Source organism: Periplaneta americana, chromosome 15, assembly GCF_040183065.1.
Source record: "Periplaneta americana isolate PAMFEO1 chromosome 15, P.americana_PAMFEO1_priV1, whole genome shotgun sequence".
NCBI classification, from domain to species: Eukaryota; Metazoa; Arthropoda; class Insecta; order Blattodea; family Blattidae; genus Periplaneta; species Periplaneta americana.
Genome location: NC_091131.1, coordinates 142,938,709 through 142,958,615, shown reverse-complemented (window position 1 = coordinate 142,958,615; position 19,907 = coordinate 142,938,709). Strand labels below are relative to the sequence as shown.

At 35.3% G+C, this 19,907-nt stretch overlaps 1 protein-coding gene across 10 annotated transcripts in view; it reads right to left on the bottom strand.

Annotated features, from left to right (window-relative positions):
* Positions 1-281: 281 nt before the first annotated feature.
* Positions 282-19,907, bottom strand: part of LOC138715423 (uncharacterized) — a 70,714-nt gene continuing 51,088 nt past the window's right edge. For 7 of the 10 annotated variants that reach the window (XM_069848309.1, XM_069848311.1, XM_069848313.1 and 4 more), the window contains one exon: positions 282-9,075. In XM_069848309.1, coding sequence (XP_069704410.1) covers positions 3,205-9,075 — 5,871 coding nt within the window. In that variant the 3' untranslated portion in view covers positions 282-3,204. Of the gene's footprint in view, positions 9,076-9,931; positions 13,136-19,907 lie in introns of those variants that run through there. The other 3 variants (XM_069848315.1, XR_011336310.1, XR_011336307.1) reach the window with 3 other exon arrangements.

Sequence of the window (19,907 nt, the reverse complement as noted above, 5' to 3'; positions counted from 1 at the left end):
ACATCTCCCTTTAAATCTCAGTTTACAGTTTGAACCCAGTGACGGCTATATTTCCCGAGTTTGGAGGAGAGAAATGTAAAAAAAAAAAAAAAAAGTGCCTAATGTGTCAATAACTATACAGTCTACCCTATTATGATATGGTATTCTCTGCGCTGCACACTTTCCATATGTCAACAGTCTATCTGGCTTTCTGGTACAGTATTATATCTAGTTCTGATTCAGAAAGCTGTGTATGATGGGTAGGATGTAGGGACATAATTCAAAAGCCTGGAACATTGTCATTAGTTGTCTCGAGTAGATCGAAGATAGAGCTAGTAATTTTTTTATTGACGTCACCAAGGATCACAACATTATCGTAGTCAGTAAGTTCTTTCAATAAGGATCTTTAATTTTCTGCAATATCATTAATCTTACGTGGTTGATAATGCGAATACACTGTAATAGCTTACATATTTGGTAATATATTTCTTCAAATAACATTTCTGGTTTTTCACCATTGTCGCCAAGAGATGCATATAGGCTATAATTTTTTTTATTAAAATCTGATGCAACATAAATTGTATCACTGCCTGCTTTCTTGTTCAAACGATCATTTCTAAACAATACAAGAATATAATCATGAAAGTGTATTGTCCAAGAAGAAATATTAATTTGAACGAAGATTCAAAAATATCAAGTGCATGTTAATTTACATCTGAGAAAATGGAATGGATTTCATCACAATCATTTACAGTACTTCAGACATTGATGTGATCCACCTGAAGGAATGTGGTATGTTTTGAGAAATCTCTTGTTAGAATCTGTGAGATGAGGTGTGGTGGAACCTGTCATTGTCAGCTACAACAGAGAGAAGAGATAGGTAGGCTTCCTTTTCTTATAAATGAGATTAGCCAATTTACAGTAAATGTTCAGACAAGAAGTTGCGATAAATGAATATTATTATTCTTACTCTTTTCATTAACGATCTAAATCGAGGCGGTCAGAAGTTAAGGGGTGTAAGTGCACTTACGTTATTTTCCATTCTGTGTGATTAAAAGTTACTAAGCATTCGTGAATTTTTAATTTTAAATGTTAATGTGCGATGTGATTAAAAGATGTACCCCTTTAGCACTGATATTTTAAATGCTTTAGTTTACCCTGGATGCAATTAAATCATTTTTTTTAGAAATTTAAGGGGGGAGGATGGTATTTTTTATGAAAAATGACTAAATTTTCAAAAAAAAAAATCTTTAAAATACCCTGTGATATGTGTGGATCGCTATTTTTAAACATCCTGCGTTATGGATTTTTAATTCACTGGCCCACTTTTATTGTTGTTTCCGGTAAACTAAATTTTCAAAAAATGTTTTTTTCTTTAAAATGCCCTTTGATATGTGTGGAATGCATTGTATAACATTTTGTGGGTATTTGTGCCCTTATCGAATGTTGAGACGTCATTTTTAAACTTCCTGCGCTATGGATTTTTAAATCACACACCCGCTTTTATCGGTTTCCAGTAACTTAATATTTTTTTGCTACATTGCCAGACAAAATGGATATAATTTCTGAACTATTAAAGATACATGCATGAAATTTAGAACACACATTCTTTAGACTATTAGAAAACTTTTCTCTGTATCAGAATTTTGTTAATTATTTCATTTTAAAAATGCGTCCGTTTCTTTGCAAGAAAGGAAATCGGAAAATTGTTACTAAATTTTAACTGTTTATTTTGCAAACGTAGGGATTAATACCAAAATTCTGTTACAGACAGTTTGTAGAACATACTTTTGCAAATACATTGCAACAACTGTTTGAATCTATCTTTAAAAACGGTTTAGATATATCGGTTTTAGCACAATCCTGCATTGGGTATATATTTTTTTTCAAATTTGGGCCCCAAATAATTTTTTTCAAAATATTTTTATTTGGTTGAGTTGCCACAGCTATGAGCTCTCTACGTACAAAAAATTAATAATTTATACCAAATAGGAAAAAAGTTTTTAAAAATACCATCCTCTCCCCTTAATTTAAACCCCTTTGCTTCTAACCGCCTCAATTGATAGAAATGGACTTTAAAGCTGATACTAATAATAAGCTTAATAATATAACACTATACAAGAATAGGCTTTATATATAATGTAATTTAACACTATAACAAAGAGTTAAAGTTAATGATAATTTTTAATAATAATTGTGAACAATTTTTCGCTCACACTTAGAAGTTCACATCATCTGCATAAGTTACTAGTGCTTTATGGCTCCCATTTCTACAAAAATAACACCATCAATTGTCCAGTCACAAGAAATGCAGCGTTTACTAATGGATTCGTGCAGCAGCTCATATCTTACCTATACCTTTCAGGTTATCAAAATTGTCTGAGTAACGATCTGTCACATAGAACGTTGCAAACAAGAGATTCGTCACTACTTATGTTTTCTTTCTTCACTTTCAAATTTGAACAACAATTTACACAAGACATTCAGCAACATTGCAGTGTCCTCCAATGTCGTCTATTTGATGATGCGTCCATCTTTTGCATATGCTTGTATATTAATATCTTCATCGTGTAAGACTATGAGATGAAAAATATACACATATCTTGTTACTGAGGAATATATCGCAGTTCCTCAATTTTTGTTACTTATGTCCTAGATCATATCTATAACAGATTACTCATCCATATATTAAAATCTTTTAAGAAAACAACCGCTAGGATCGCCACTCGTCTGCCCCGTAAACGAACACGAGATGGCAGTACAGTCGCTAATGAAATTCAAATCGGAGTTATGACGTCACTCCTTACGTAACAACCACATGGCAGCATAGTAAACCTGACAAAAGTTGTTACCGTCAAAGCCTATAAGGCCGAACAATTTAGGTATATATGATCTAGGCTTATATCTACATCTGATAGCTTAAAAAATCCTCAACAAATATGCATTATATGCTGTAAAAAGGAACATAGGCCTTAAGTTGCATGAGATTCCATATTTCTAAGTGTCTTTCTTCTAGTAAAATCTTAGCACTTGGCAATAGTACTAAAGTACTTGCTACATGTGCAGATGAACGTCCCTTGTTATCAGCTCGATTTGTATTTACGTCGTGACTCTATAACCATTGGAGAGTTGAAGGCAAATTTCGTTACTTCAATCCCTCTTCTGTTACATATATTTATTCCTAAACTTCCGCCAAATAAATACTTCACAGACTATGCATGATCATTATACACTAATGCACGGAATAGTATCGCATTCAGAATTTAAGTTTAAAAAATATTCTTCGTTTTCCACTAAATATTTTACGATGGTAAAGTGCCCAGAAATAGCTGCTAAGTGCATAGATGTACGTCCGTTCTTGTCAGTTACATTTATATATGCACCATGGCGCAATAAACATTCAACAGTAGGCAAATGTCCTCGTTCAGCTGCATAATGTAATGCCGTATTCCCTTCCTCATTACGTATGTCTATTTCTATATTTCGTTCACTTAGGTACTCCGCAACAGATGAATGGCCGTAATACGCTGCTCCATGGAGCGCTGTATCGCCATCAGAATCTGCAGTTGTAAGAAGCGCTTCGTTTCCTACTGACAAACGCTTTACGATTGGCAAATGTCCAGAAAGAGCTGCTAAGTGCAAAGGTGTCCTTCCGTTGTTGTTAGTTATTTTCATATCTGCGCCATGGCGTAATAAACATTCGACACTAGGCAAATGTCCTTGCTCAGCTGCATAATGTAATGCAGTATTCCCTTCCTCATTACATTCGTCTATTTCTATATTTCGTTCACTTAGGTACTCCACAACGGACGTATGGCCGTGAAATGCTGCATTATGGAGCGCTGTATCGCCATCAGAATCTGCAACTGTAAGAAGCGCTTCGTTTTCTACTAACAAGAGCTTTACAATGGGCAAATGACCAGAAAAAGCTGCTAAGTGCAGAGGTGTGCTTCCATAGTTGTCAGTGATATTCATATCTGCGCCATGGCGCAATAAACATTCAAGAATAGGCAAATGTCCTAGTTCAGCTGCATAATGTAATGCAGTATTCCCGTTCTTATTATGTACGTCCATTCTTGTATTTCCTTCACTTAGGTACTCCACAACAGACGTTTCACCATTGTATGCTGCTCTATTGAGCGCTATATCGCCATAAGTATCTGTAATTGTAAGAAGAGCTTCGTATCCAACTACCAAATGCTTTACAATGGACAAATGTCCAGACTCAGCTGCTAAGTGCAGAGGTGTGCTTCCGTAGTTGTTAGTTATGTTCATATCTGCGCCATGGCGCAATAAACATTCAAGAATAGGCAAATGTCCTAATTCAGCTGCATAATGTAATGCAGTATTCCCGTTCTTATTATGTACGTCCACTCTTGTATTTCCTTCACTTAGGTACTCCACAACAGACGTTTGACCATTGTATGCTGCTGTATTGAGCGCTATATCGCCATAAGTATCTGTAATTGTAAGAAGAGCTTCGTATCCAACTACCAAATGCTTTACAATGGGCAAATGTCCAGACTCAGCTGCTAAGTGCAGAGGTGTGCTTCCGTAGTTGTTAGTTATGTTCATATCTGCGCCATGGCGCAATAAACATTCAACAGTAGCCAAATGTCCTCGCCGAGTTGCATAATGTAATGCGGTATATCCATCCTCATTACGTACGTCTATTCCTATATTTCGTTCACTTAGGTACTCCACAACAGATGTGTGACCGATAAGTGCTGCATAATGGAGCGGTGTTTTGCCATGAAAATTTAACATTGTAAGAAGAGCTTCGTTTTCCACTAACAAACGGTTTACAATGGGCAAATGTCCAATGTCAACTGCTACGTACAGAGGTGTGTATCCGTTGTTGTTAGATATATTCATATCTGCGCCATTGCGCAATAAACATTCAACAGTATGCAAATGTCCTCGCTCAGTTGCATAATGTAATGGGGTATCCCCGTGCTCAGTACGTACATCTATTCCCATATTTCGTTCAATTAGGTACTCCACAACAGACGTGTGACCGTTATATGCTGCATAATGGATCGGTGTTGCGCCAAAAGAATTTGAAATTGTAAGAAGAGCTTCGTTTCCAGCTAACAAATGCTTTACAATAGGCAAATGTCCATAAAGAACTGCTAAGTCCAGAGGTGTACGTCCGGAGTTGTCAGTTATGTTCATATCTGCGCCATGGCGCAATAAACATTCAACTGTAGGAAAATGTCCTACCAATGTTGCATTATGCAGAGCAGTCTCATGATAAACATTTTGTGCATTAACATTAGCTGCATGTAGTAATAACTTTTTTGTTAATAAGGAATCTCTCTTTTCCGCAGCATACATTAAAGCAGTGTTCTCATATATGTCTTTTTTATTGAATATATTGTCTTTGGAAGTATCTTCGGTAGGAAATAACTTGCGAATCCATTTCCATTTTTTGTTCTCTCTGTGAGACAAAATATCTAATAAAAGATCAATGATACCATGTTGTTCATTTAGTACAGCAATGTGAAGAGCTGTCTGCATCTTTGAATTTAGTATAATGTTCATTATGTCTAGGCCATTGCAATGAAGATAGCTTGTTAATTCCGTGTATCCATTCTGAGCACTTTCTAATAAAGCACTAATGCCGTAGTTTGAATCAGTAATTTTATCTCTCAAGAGACTTAATTTATCTCTTCTGAATAATAACCGACGTTTTGCGTTCTTACAATGGTATAACAACAAATCTGCTGTAGCCCAGGCATTATTACTTTCAGCGTAATCCAGAGACCTATATGTCAGAAAATCTCTCTTATAAATATCTGCTCCATTGTTTAGCAGTTCCTCAGCGATATTTCTGTGATTATAATATGATGCAAGGTGCAGGGCTGTCCTACCATACTCATCTTCCTTATCCACATTTATCTTGTTCTCTAACAGTTCCTTCACTTGTTTTTTGTCATTGTTTAGTACTGCCATATGTAAATCGCTACTTTCACAAATCATGTAGTTTAACATTCTCCACATGACATGGAACTCGTGCTGACATAAACTTCTGCTAAGGAATTGTTTATTCTGCTTGTAGTTTCCCATAATCCATAGAGCAAAGAAGTATTCCGCGAAAGAGCGGTGAATGAATTGTGGCATGTTACTCATTACACCATCTATAATTCCTATACGAAAGATTTCACTTTCTAAGTTGTTAACAACGTCATTTATATCATGCCAGATCTCTTTCGGTCTTAAAATACATTTATCTGATTCAGGCAGCAATATTGCCAGTGAACATAGAGCATGCTCTTGATCGTATTGCTCGTAGAACTTTCCGAATGTAGATTTGACGTTTACATTGCTTAAATCAATTTTCTTTTTCTTTTCGTTAAAAAAGTCATACTTGAACTGCACGAATTTCTTGAACATTCCTGTTAAATTAATATTTTCTGGTAGAGCCACATCTCCCTTCTCGTTGAATGTTTTGAGATCATGTTCAAACATTTCAGCCATCATTCTGACCTGAAGAGGAATACCCATGAACTGCGATTCTCTCTCCGACAGGTTGTGTGTGTTTATCTGAATCAGTCGTGAGGCAAATTCTTTTTTCACTGAACTGTCTATTTGAGAATTATTAGTTGTCCAATAGTTTTCTAAGAATGAGACCTGATTATCGACAGTAAATGGCAATAATGTGTATGGTAGCACACAGAGTTCCTTCTCTAGCACATTTGTCTGAAGAGGACGTGATGTTATCCAAATTTGGGAAACTCCCATTTTCAATATTTTTTTGGTAAATGATAAAACAAGGTTAGTATAATCGGGACTTATTTCATCAATTCCATCCAGGAGAACGACTACATTTGCCATATGTTTCATGCCAGATGCAAATAGAAATTTTCCCAGTTCTGAATCATTTACGTCTGCAGCGTGGGCCAAGATTTCGATCACGAATTCTATGGATATTTCCTTATTTTCATATTTGTGTAGCAAATGCGTGCAGTCGTTTAATGTGACTAGTATGACCCACTTGCTTGGATGTATTTGCTTTAATCCAGTGGATATCTGTGACGCGAGCGTAGATTTTCCCATTCCTGGTTCCGCAATGATGAGGATGATTCTATCGGCAATAGTTAACATTTGTTCTTGGTCATAGGAAACACTTTCAGTCTTATCTATGTATTTTTGTATGTCCGAAATGTCACGCTTTGAGATCTTCCACATCAATTTCTTGTCTGTTTGTAGTTCAAACCAGTGGACATTTTGAAACTTTTCACAGAGTCTGTTGAATTCTGTGGAGTTTCTTATTATCGTAAATCGACAGAGATTTGGATCAACTTCCTTCTCTGTCTTAACATTACCGTTACGTTCTTTACCTTGTGTCGTAATATTGTCATAATTGTTGACATCAATGGCAAAGTACTTACAAGAGTTGTCTGAAGTAAGTATAGCAATACATACATCGTTTCCAGATGAGAGAAGGGAAATGTTTTCTTTAACTACACCACTAATGGCCACTACATCTCTCTGTTTGTTAGTATTCAGAAATGTTTCCTTTACATAAATGCAATGGCTTAAGTTTCTGGAAATGTATTCAATTTTTTCAGTGCGAATAATCTTTCCAACGGTGACTTCATTAGAGGCCAGAATTTGTAGTAAAACATCCTCGTTAATTGAATGCATCTCTTCATGAGTCAGAAGAGATTTAATTTTGACTTGATATCCCTGGAAGGTGATTTCCCTTTCTCCAATCATACGTTGTGAACGTTCATCAAAGTCACTGAACTTTGTTACATCTGTAACGTGTTCATCACATTGAACAGGTTTTCTAGAGACAATTATTAGCCTATGTTGTGGTTGTTGGAAATATAGAAATTCTACGCTCTGTTCCACTTGTTCACATTCCACCACCAGAGTGGTACACCACTTACTGGGCCACAAAGCCAGAACTTCCCTCTTTAAAGTTAAGATTGACTGCAATCCCATCACGATATGAGGCGTGTCCAAACTTTGGCATACTTTCGAACAAGTCAGCAATGGTAATTTTGTGACAATGTTTAATTCAAGAATAGGCCTATTTATATTTAACTGGAAGCTAATATTTTGGAAAGCTAGACCTAGTTCTTTCATTTCATTGCATTTACGTTGGCTTAGTTCTTTTAATCTGCTTTTAATTATCTCTTGCCAGAATGGAGTTGTTTCTGTGAGATAATAGTCCTCTTCTCTCCACCAATGTGAAACGGCGTCATAAAGTTCTTTCCTAATGCTCTCAGAGTCATTATCTTTTGTGCAGAATATGTTCTGAATCTCTTTAAGTAATATATTTTCCATTTCTTTCTCGTTTAGCTGCTTAATAAAGAAAGACATGTTGCGAAGGAAATCACTGTAGTCCTCTAAATCATGTAATGCTGATCGCATTTTCTCCATTCTTTCTTTACGGAAGTTTGACTCAATCATTTCCGGTAGTTTCGATATCAGTGAAGTTTTAAATTGTTCGATTGCAGTATGAAATTCTTCATCTGAAATACTTGCAAATTTCTGTGACCTTAAGAATTCTTTCACTTTCAACAACTCGTTAAAGTAACCGTAAATGTCTTGATCTGAGGTCTCACTGAACGAGAATACTGAACCAGGTTCTTCGTTTGTCTGTAGTAAAGGAAGAATATTGCTGTGTGTTTGCCTTTCTCTGCTACATAATTGATCGTCCATTGTTGCGTTTGTGTATATGACGCACTCGGAGTCCCTGAAGTTACCTCCAAACACGGGGTCTTCACTATCGCCAGCTTCGAATCTCTTCTTGATTTTGGTGTAGGACTGACTATACTTACCAAGAGAGAAGTCTCCATTTCCAGTGAAATTAAGAAGTTTTTGCATATTGATTTTCTTCTCACTTGTTCTGTGCTTTAGTTGTATAAAGCACGACTTCCACTGCTCTGATCCCTCGAGTTTGTAGACTATCACAACGTCGTCGAATGCGCCGGCGTCGGCCATGTTGGTAGCTATGTAGAAATGTTGTGTTAGCCGCTGGGCTCTCAGAAATAGAAGAGTTGCGATTTTGATTTCATACTCCAGTCCACGTCCATCGGCAAAGCCCTTCGTTTTTTTGTACGTTATCTGCGCAGTGGGTTCCTGAAACATTTTAAAGAAGAACATATTATTTTTAAAATTACTTTCACCAACGTCATCTTCGTTATTAATTTCAGTTTTACAAAAATGATTGTTATAATTTATCAGCATTATTGACTGTGTCTACTGTATAAAATTTTTTAATATAAGAAGTAGGAAAGTAAAATTGTATTATGGTGCAATAATTCAGTTTCAGGGATTTCACGAGTATATCTTAAACCTATTTATTTTTCTGATAATAATGATTGGCTTCGGTTATCCTGTCTCCATGTGTTATATATGCAGGATGAACCATAAGTAATGTCATTAATTACAGGGGTTTATTCTTTGAGATATTTCAAACAAGAAAGTTTAATAAAATTTAGCTTTTTTTTTTCTTTTCGAAAAAGAAAAAGTTGTTTAAGCGAATCAATTTATCTCGTGGTTTTGGGAAAGCCATTGATTTAATTATGAATATGATCAATGAATTTAAGAGATGAGTGAATTAGGGTAATAAATGACTGAAAGAACTTTAGTTTTGTTTTTTAAATGTGCAGACATGTGATTCGAACAAATGTAACATTGATAAATTTCTTTCCAGAATGAAAAATTACATTTGTTCTGATCAAATTTCTGCACATTTAAATTACAAAGCAATTTTTTTATTCATTTATTATACACTGCTCTCTTAAATTGACTGAGTATATTGGGAATTCAATCAATGCCTTTCCCAAAACACGCTATGAAATATTTAATGAAAAAACAATTTTTATCTCGGGAAGGAAGCAAATAACGAGGTGTGCGTGGTGCGTGTTCGCGCGCGACACAAAATTTTCCCATAACAGTCATATAAAGTACTATAACCAACTTCTGTAGAAATACAAAATGATGCGAGATTTCTGGCAAAAAAATTGTGGCTCTCAATGTGGGGGAAAAAAAAGTGAATGTATTTGAGAATAGACTTGCAGACCGTGGTAATAATACAGATACGAAATGCAAACTAAGAAGGTGGGGGGAATAAACGAAAATTTTCTTCTTTGGTTAGAGGATTGAAACGAAATTGGCAACAGAATCTTCCATGGGAAACAGTGTAGGAAAACTGACTATAAGAACAAAGATTGGTCTCCACCACACAACAAAAGCTTTAGTTCTTGTTGCAAAACTTATATAAATTGAGATGTTGTTAAAGTATCTTCTTTTGGAAAAATTTCAAGCGAAACATCTAGAGCAGCGTTTCTGAAAGTTTTCTATCCACGGAACCCATTTAAACCCAAAGAAAATCTGTGGAACCCAGCGGAATATTAGTGATGTGTGTATGTGTATATATATTACAGGCAAATATTAAATTACCAAATGTATTTTTACTACTAACATTGCACATTTTTATTGATGTTACATATTATACATATTTAAAAATTATAAATAATGTTGAACTTTATTTGCTGTTGTTACAAAGATTAGTAACTTGACTTATTTTTACCACTAATATTAAACATGTTTTCTGAAATCACACATTACACATATTCGTATTTAAAAATTATAAATGTTTCTGAAATATATTTGCTACTGTTACAAAGATCGGTAAATATAACAAGCATAAATAAAATTATGCCCACTTGCATTGGTAACATTGTTTTGTAATTCACACTAAAATACAGGTATTTAATCTTTTCTTTTAGAAAAAAAAAACACTTGTTTGAAATAGATCAGTGGAACGAGTGTTTTTGTTGTTTACACCTGCATATCTCTTTAATATCGGATTTAATGTTGGAAAGTTGAAGTCTCGTGTCTGGTTCTGCATTTAGTCTGTTTCGGTATTTTGTTCTGATAGACGTATACACAGAAAAACCAAGTTTCACATAGGTAAGTGCTTACAAAAGGAAGTGTAATTGCAATAGCTTTCTTTGATAAGACTGGGTACTCTCTTCGCAGGCTGTGCCAAAAATCTATCACAGGAAGATTCTTAAACTGAGGTTGCAGAATTTTATTAATTTTTCGGCTACTGTGTGGGACTCACTTGCCTGAGCCACTCTGTAGCTTACACTGAAAGATATTTCTGTTGCTTTTGCATTTGTACTATAAGATGTCTGAGCTAAGAAGTTTTGTGAATTTAGTAACTCATGACGTTTCCTATCAAAGAAATCAATATTCTCGTCATGAAACTGAGCATGGCTTGTTTCAAAATGGTGACGTAATTTTGAAAGTGCGTCGAACTATTAAGTAAAATTCTGCCACATATTACACAGTGAAGGCAATTTTCAGCATTCATGAAACCCAAGGCTAAGTAACTCTCATTACATGTATCTTTTTTTTAATTACAGGTTCATGTTGTATTTTGGATGTTGGCTCTTCACATTTTCAAATGATGAGCAGCTATTTTGTAAACCTGGTGTTTCCGTTTCGCCTTCATTAGACCCACCTACTTGTTTAGGAATAATTGAAGTTGTAGTGGCACACTTGGATGTTAATTATTTTAATGATCCTGTTTTAAGGCACCGATCCATGATACGGTGTCACTCTGTGTTAAAAAAAAGTAGAGTTAGGATCGTTCTCTTTATCTCTGTTTTAAAAATACGATGACGTAGTTCGCAATGGTCGGTCTCGCCCTCTATTTACACAATTTTGAAGGAGGGATGACAAAACTCGCACAATTTTTCTTTAAAACATTTGACCTTTTTTTCTAATATTATTAAATAAACTTTGAGACACAAAATTAACACGTAACTAGCCACCGGTGTAGCTCAGTCGGTTAAGGCGCTTGCCTAACGGTCTGAAGTTGCGCTCGGGAGCGGGTTCGATCCCCGCTTGGGCTGATTATCTAGTTCGGTTTTTTTTTTTCGAGGTTTTCTCAAACCGTAAGGTGAATGCCAGGTAATCTATGGCGAATCCTCGGCCGCATCTCGCCATGTACCATCTCGCTATCACCAATTCATCGACGCTAAATGACCTAGTAGTTGATACAGCGTCGTTAAATAACCAACTAAAACAAAAAATTAACACATATGTAACTGACCTTGAACTTCAAAATAATGGTATTTCCTCTCCAGAAGAAGTTTCCTGTGCTTTCTTGAAGGAATGTCAAAACAACTCTGCGAAATATCCTTCACAGAATATTCAACCAATTCCGTATACAATTTACACCTGTGCATTATTGTTGGAAAATGTGTTAGCTGCAAACACTTAAGTTATTTCAAGCGCACCTATTATTATTTCAATAATGTGCATTAGTGATTGGATTGCCGTAAACGGTACGCATTGTTGTCCTGATAATTGCCAATAGAATGGGTGAATAAACAGTTATAGTTTTGTTCTTATTCTTTTTCAAGTTTTTATAACATTATATTTTAGAGATTAAAAAGTAAATAATTTCACATCAGGAATTGGCGGAACCCCTAAGAGTTGCGTACGGAACCTCGGGGTTCCGGGGAACACACTTTGAGAAACGCTGATCTAGAGGCACGTTTCAGACGATAGAGACTTACAATGTCTTTGTTATACAGGATCCGTCATTTGGTTCTGTCTGTTTAAAAGTGCTGTTGTAAAGGGACTATAAGGTTCAAAAATTAAAAAAATAACACAGTGTGTAGCTTGAATAATGGAATTTATTGGAATGTAAAAATTTCCTATTTCAAGTGATCCTCTTAATATTTTATGACCTATTGTAATCTTACACGAAAATCGTTCATGACACTTTGAAATAAACGTGGGGTTTCGTCGATTTCTTGCACTCCAGCGTGTATTCTGTTCTTCAGATCCTGGATAGAGTGTGGTCTGGTTTGAAACACTCTTGCTTTGAGGTATCCCCACCATAAAGAAGTCAGGAGCCTCGTCTGACATAAACAAATTATTCAACATACTATCATTTTCTTGAAGAACGGCACCAAATTCCATTGCAAAATGAAGTCGAGAGGTCCGAATTTGTGGTTTCAACTGCTGAGCAACTTGAATCTTGTAGGGATGAAATTTTAGATCCTTGTGCAATATCGACGTACTGTCCTGTCAGATATGCACAAGTCCGCAGCATGTTATACTGCAGATCTTGACGAATTTCGTTGCACAGCCAATCTCACTCTTTGGATATTTTCTGAAACGAATATAACGTCCATTACCATGAAATGAAGTTTGTAAATTTCCTCTGGCATTAAACATGTTAAACCAACTCAGTATTGTGTTCCTCGAAGGAATCCTACCGTGTCTCTGAACCTTGAACTCCCGGCGAACTCGGCGTTGTGTTTGAATAACGGACTTACTTTCAATATATACTGATACCACAAAAATGCGTACGTTAACTGGCCAAGCATCCATCATTAACAAAATTGCATGTTTGGAAGTTCATGTTTCCTTGACAAAATTTCATTTTCGCTACTCCTATTTCATTTTGCAGCTCTTCCAAACTAATCCGAACCAACTGCCGGAGCCTGTGCAAATACCAGGGTATGAAAAGACTGAAATGTATTACTATTTTAAAGTTGAAATCGTCAATATTTTGTGAGCTTAAAATAAAATAATTTATCCGCAGGAGAGTGGAGATTACTGCATGTACATGGATTATTAATTAAATGCTACTGTGGATTGTGGTTTTGATGTTTTCATTCTTCATTGTGATGATATTGAGGTGAGAAAAATAATGTAATGTTGTTAATGTACATTGCAGCGTAAAGACAAATGTGTAAGTGTTGCGTTATTGTGCGTAAACTGTAGGCATATTTTACACAATGATCAGCCATCATAATATGTAGTGACAGAGTGCAATTAAGTTACTATATTTAAGAATAATGGACAGAGAAGGACTGATGTGCCCCGTACAGTTCATAACCAATGTAACTGTCCTTGCGTGCAAAGTATTATAGTGTTTAATTTGGAATAAATATGAGAGCGACTTCATTATTGCAGCAAATCAAAGGCGTCTCTTATGAACAGTAATACTCTAACATTATAAATATGTTGGTAATAGTGGTGACTGTACACTGTGATTGCGGACATTTCACAAATACACTGCTCAAAAAACTCTAACGGACAAGTACATTATTTGTTTCATTTTATTATTCATAGCATTTGAATTACCTTATATCTAGGAACTAAATTACCTTGACTGACAAACAAGTGAATTAAATTTAAGTGATTACTTTTATTGTTTATGTTGAAAACCAAACAATAACTCAAATCCTGCATGTTGAAGAGTAAAATATCAGAAACATTTTAACAAAACAAATTGAATAATTCCATACCAATTGAAATTAGATGAGTTCTTATTATCGAGAAAGACCTCCTTGTGGATATAATATTGCTTGGCATCGCCTCGGCATGCTTGAAATCAGATTTTCAATGTTTTCTTGCAGAAGATTATCCCAATCCTGAATTAGAGCAGTTTGGAAGTCTTCAACGTTCTCTTTATTATCCATACGTGGTATTGAAGCCCTTTGAAGTTTACCCTATGCATGTTCTATGGAATTAAGATCCGAGGACTGAGCAGGCGAAGGCAGTAGCCTACAGAAATATCTTCTTGCTGAAACCATTTACAAACCGCTGGAGCAGTATGAGCGCGAGCATTGTCATGCATAAGAATGAAACGTTCTCCTAAGCCGTTAGAAAATGGTCTCACAATTGGTTGCGGAACAGAATTTTAATGCACATTATGAATCATTGTCCCTTCCAGGAAAACGAGGCCTGTTCTTCTGTCCATCATTACTCCTACCCACACCCAAGCCCCTACAGTCTCGGCTGCGCGGAACGAGGAAACAGGGGCAAATTGAACGCTGCGCTTGCCGCCATGATGATGGAGAGAGACGCGTAATAGCAGTACGTAAATCACACAATTTAATGCTGTGATGATCTAAAATTGACAGATTATGTCCATTTTCGACGTTTAACGTAAATCAGGACGAAATAAATATATTCAAAGTTTCATTGATATGCGTCAGAGCATTAAAGGAAAGAAAATACGTACGTAGCAATTGATAGAAAACATGCTCATACATCCATAAATAGGCCTACACAATACACATTATAGAATGTATAATTTTACGTTCATAAGCATATTGTTAGGTTTCAGAGAATCGAAAATTATTTTAACATATATTACTCTTAGATCAGAAGACATAAATATACGCACCTTGATTACACAAGTTCTTATTATAATCAAATTCTTAAGCGAAATAAATATGTGATAATCAGCATATACCTGTTGTTAAGTTTTATGTATCATTTCCTTACATCTGAAACAGCATGTTCTCCAACAAGATCAAACCCACGGCTAATTTATTAGTCTAGTTAGGCCTATGGGCTATTCCATCTCAAATCGATCGAAATATAGAGAAAATTGACCTTGCAATTTTAAAATACAATGAAACTTTTTCTGTCCGTAGACAACTATGATACAATGCTTTGTGCAAAGTTTGAGGCATCAGAACTTCATAGTGTTTAAATTAAAAATATTTTAATTTATCGTATTTTCATAAAATTAGCAACTTTAAACTGTTGTGGCTCCGAAACCCTTTCACCCAATGATCAAAATCATGGTTTATTTTGATGCTGAAAAGTTAAAGTTTATATTGACATGTAAACAGTTTTTCTTATTTTTTATGGAAATGGAGAAATTTCGATTTTTCTTAATTAAGACATCTTTGCTCACGAAAAAATATTTTTAAAATATATGGTTAGATTCCGCATTCAAAGTACAAATAAACACGTATTTTTTACTGGTGCAACGTTAATAAAAAAGTATTGAAAAATCAAATAAAGAAAATAAATAGTACGCGCGTGAGCTAACCAGCTGACTGTGAGGCGGGAGATAGCCTAGGCAAGCAAGGCCAGGAGACATAAACATGTAATGTTTCGTCTAGTAGCGCATAGCTGGGCTAGTTTTATCACAGGTTTTCATAAACACAGGAGTAAAATGACGTAAATTGCTCTCTTATCTTCAGTTCTCGGCCAGTGTGTGCTGTGTTGCGCCTTTCAAGTCTAGGCGTGTGAATATAATTTATTTAATACCCCCGAAACTTATTGCCGTGACACTAAGCAAACAATGCCGAATCCCTCTTAATAATGCAAGGTTTTTCTCAATATTTTTTCACATTTTTACAAATGGGCAAAAGCCTAAAAGTATGTAAAATCAGATTATCTGTCTCTCTGTATATAATAAAAATAAGGATTACTTCTTATCATAACCTACCAAATGTCAGCTTCAAAATGAGCTCTCGTTCAATGTTCTGCAATAAATGGTTCCAGAGTTCTGAGCGCTGAAAGAGGCTTGTTTTTATAAAATACGTTATATTTGTCGTTCAACAATACGAAAACCGTTTGACTTTCGATATTATATTTTTGCAAATGCACTCTCCTCAGCACCTTGTATAAATAGGGAAAAAATTAGAGTATTAAAAAATGCGAGGTTTTTACTGATCGATTTCATATGGAATAACCCCTATACATATTGATCATGAACCCTGAATCATACGTTCACAAAGTAGGCTTAGCTATTGTAGCCATTTATTTATTTATTTATTTATTTATTTATTTATTTATTTATTTATTTATTTATTTATTTATTTATCCACATATAGATTTTGAATCAATGTTTATTATCTTGCAGATAAATTAATTTACATAATGAAAACAAAAAGTTATCTTTCCACTAATTGTGTTTAACATCTGATGTGTAAGTAATAATTCACTCAGTGGGATTTCTCTACAGTCTGATATACTTGTACTAACAATTAAGTATTTTTATTGTCGTAAAGTACTGATTGATTTTTAATGATATTGATATTGTAAGAACAGAGAAAGTATATCATTCCTTTTGCAAATGACTTGGAAAATTAAACAGGGATCGTACAGCATCATCTTTCAAAATTCTAATGCCATTACTTTTAAAATGAGCCATTTAGCAAGTAGCTCGGCCTTCGTCAAAGAAAACCTGTAAAGATGGATTGTTGCCTAATTATAAACTTTTTCAACTACGGTATCTAAAATATACGCATATGTTACAGTTTCAATGTAGCCTCCAGAATTCAATTTTATTATTTTGAAGCTTGTGTACTTACTTGTGAAAAGAACTTCCTGACCCTGTAAGCCACGTGTTATTGCAGTTTACGCCGCACAGGAAACTACCATTTTACACTATTTACAAAGCACATCACTTCATATCAACTACAATAATATTTAGGGTAAGGTTGCTATCAATGGGCCACTTAAAATAAATCTTATACAATATCCTCGGATAAAGTAATATTTATTTCCTTTTTCAAGCAAACTTAAATATTATCTTCTGTATTTCACTACACTACAAATAGAAGTTATAAGTATCCGATGTTAATGAAATATTTGGAAAATAAAAGTAAGCATCATCAACCCAATGAAGGAAACTCGTTTCCTTCGTTGAGCCAGGTAGTTTCCATGAATGGGCTGCAGATTAATATTGTTAAATAACAACCCACATCTAAATAAATGTAATGACAATACACAATATCTTCGGCGTTAATATGAGTAGTGTGTTGGCATGTGGAACCACAGAACGTGTATTCGAACGCAAGCAAGACCACTAGGGCACTTAAAAAAATCTTCAGATATTTCATTAACACAAGAAAACGAAATACATCATTGTCAATTTGTAATCAGGCTAAGACCTGCAGCATTTATATCTCAAATTATTTACGAACTTACAGAAATAAAAAGAAAACACTTTAGGCACTATTTGTTCTCTAGCGTGATTAAACAGAACGAAAACATTTCAAAATAACGAAAGTTTAAGGGCTAATCAAACAAAACAACAATTTATATACACTAAAAACAAAACATATCAAGACAATTGAAGTATTAGACTATACATACCGTTACTTATTGTTATGCCAATTAAACTCTATCCTTCTTCTCTCTTTGGTTGACCAAATAAAAAACTGAAAAACTTAAAAAAGAAAGTGCAATGGAAACCATGAATTCAGTATTCTTTATAGCAGCTAAGACGAGACAAAACGAAACTTTTATAAAACGTTGTCAAACTTTAGTCACAGTTTTCGCAATAGAACACTTTGGCTCCTTTGGAACAGTAGCACAATTCCCATGAATCCACTGGTTACATGACAGACAGTGAATCATATCTTCTTTTATGCCATTGCAATAGATGCCACAATACCATGACTCCTTAGAATCAGTGGCGGCTCTTGCGTATTTCTTAAGAGGAGGAAAGAAGGTAACAGGATGAAATTACACCTTCTTGAATGAAACATGCTACAAATTAGCCAACATGCACACATGTAAGACCAGGTAGTGTTGGGGTTGGCCTTCCCTTCTGTATACAATAATCTGTTCTTGTAAACTGAGTTTCCTAAATTTTCCATAAAATATAATGTTTTCACTGCCATTCATTTATTGAATAATTGCACAAATTAACAATTACAAGCAAATTCACCTCGCAGCATTTTTCGAGCACACTACAGCATCACACGTGTTGGAAGAGACTATAGCAACTAACACGTAATCGGAACCACGGAAATGGGAATGGGAAATAATCTGAGGAAAGCGATGACATTGCACCCACCCACGTGGTCTGTGTTGCCACATGTACATTTTACAAGTTCAGTATCACATGCTTTTGAAGAATATCAGTTCTTGTAAAGTCATACTACCATTATTGTTCAAAGTTGCCAGTACCCAACTTTTTATGTTAAAAATAATGTAGTTTTGAGTACCTACTTACTTTCAATTTTAAATATATTTGTACAAAACTCACAACTTGGCTATTGCCCTACCTAGTACACAATGAACGGAAGTGAATTTCAGGGGCCAAAAAGATCTGCGACACTAACGTAGAACTACTTCCTCTTTGTTTTATATAAACACAACTTTAACTTTAAAATATCCTTGAAAGTTTCAAACCATGAATAGTAGCCTATATAAAGTGCAATGAATAAAATTTTTGATTTATAATTTTTAAAAAAAGTTTATATGGTGTCTTTCATAGCGTTGCGTTAAAACTGTTTTATTGTGCCTCCTCCTACATGTGTTATAGTCTGGTTGAATGCAAGATCGTTAGATGGCAGCGGTAGCGAGGTTGCTGCACGACCAGTCGGTTTCTATTTCTCGCCCATGCGCTGATTCAGAGGAGGATCTCCTCCCTCTCCGTTCATTTACTAGTTTTAAAACTCTGCTTCTTTCTCTGGCCGCTAGTGCGCTGTTGTCTATGTGTGCTAACTGCAGTAAAGGAGGAATGGATTGGCTTTCCTCCACACAAACAATCTCGCATCATTCTCACAGTTTTCTAGCAGCATATGAACCCGCATCGTTTAAAACTCGATCAACCTAGGTTTTCTTATAGCTGTGAACTTAAAAATTATCAAATCTTCCTTGAATTTCAAGGCACATACTTTATTTGGTATTTACTTTCAAAAGCAGAAAAATGTGAGGAAGACGTTCCTCCCTTCCCTCCCCCGAGGAACCGCCACTGCTTAGAATTACACCTCGTTCAACTATTTGAAGAAAATGAGAGTTTGGTTTGAGCTGACTTCTCCGGTGCAAAATTTTCAAGACGTCTCCTTTTAGTTGTTTGCTTTTTACCTCTTCCAGTCTCTGCTTGTACGGATTACTCGTGATCACTATCATTTTCTGAGCTTTATTTGCACTTCTTCCGAGAGAAATTTTGTTTAACGGGAACATCATCTGTTTCAAACTGCATCGCTGTCACAAAATGGCAATCCCTGGTGACTGGCCAAACTCCTGTTTTTGCAAATCCATTAACTGCAGTCCCTATTGTTGCCGCCATTCCATACGCTTTACCAGACAGTCGTGGTATGTGAAATTGGATAACAACTTCAGGTTTGCTTACTCAAATGCTTAAAAAACGACACGTCCAGTGGCTGCGACCT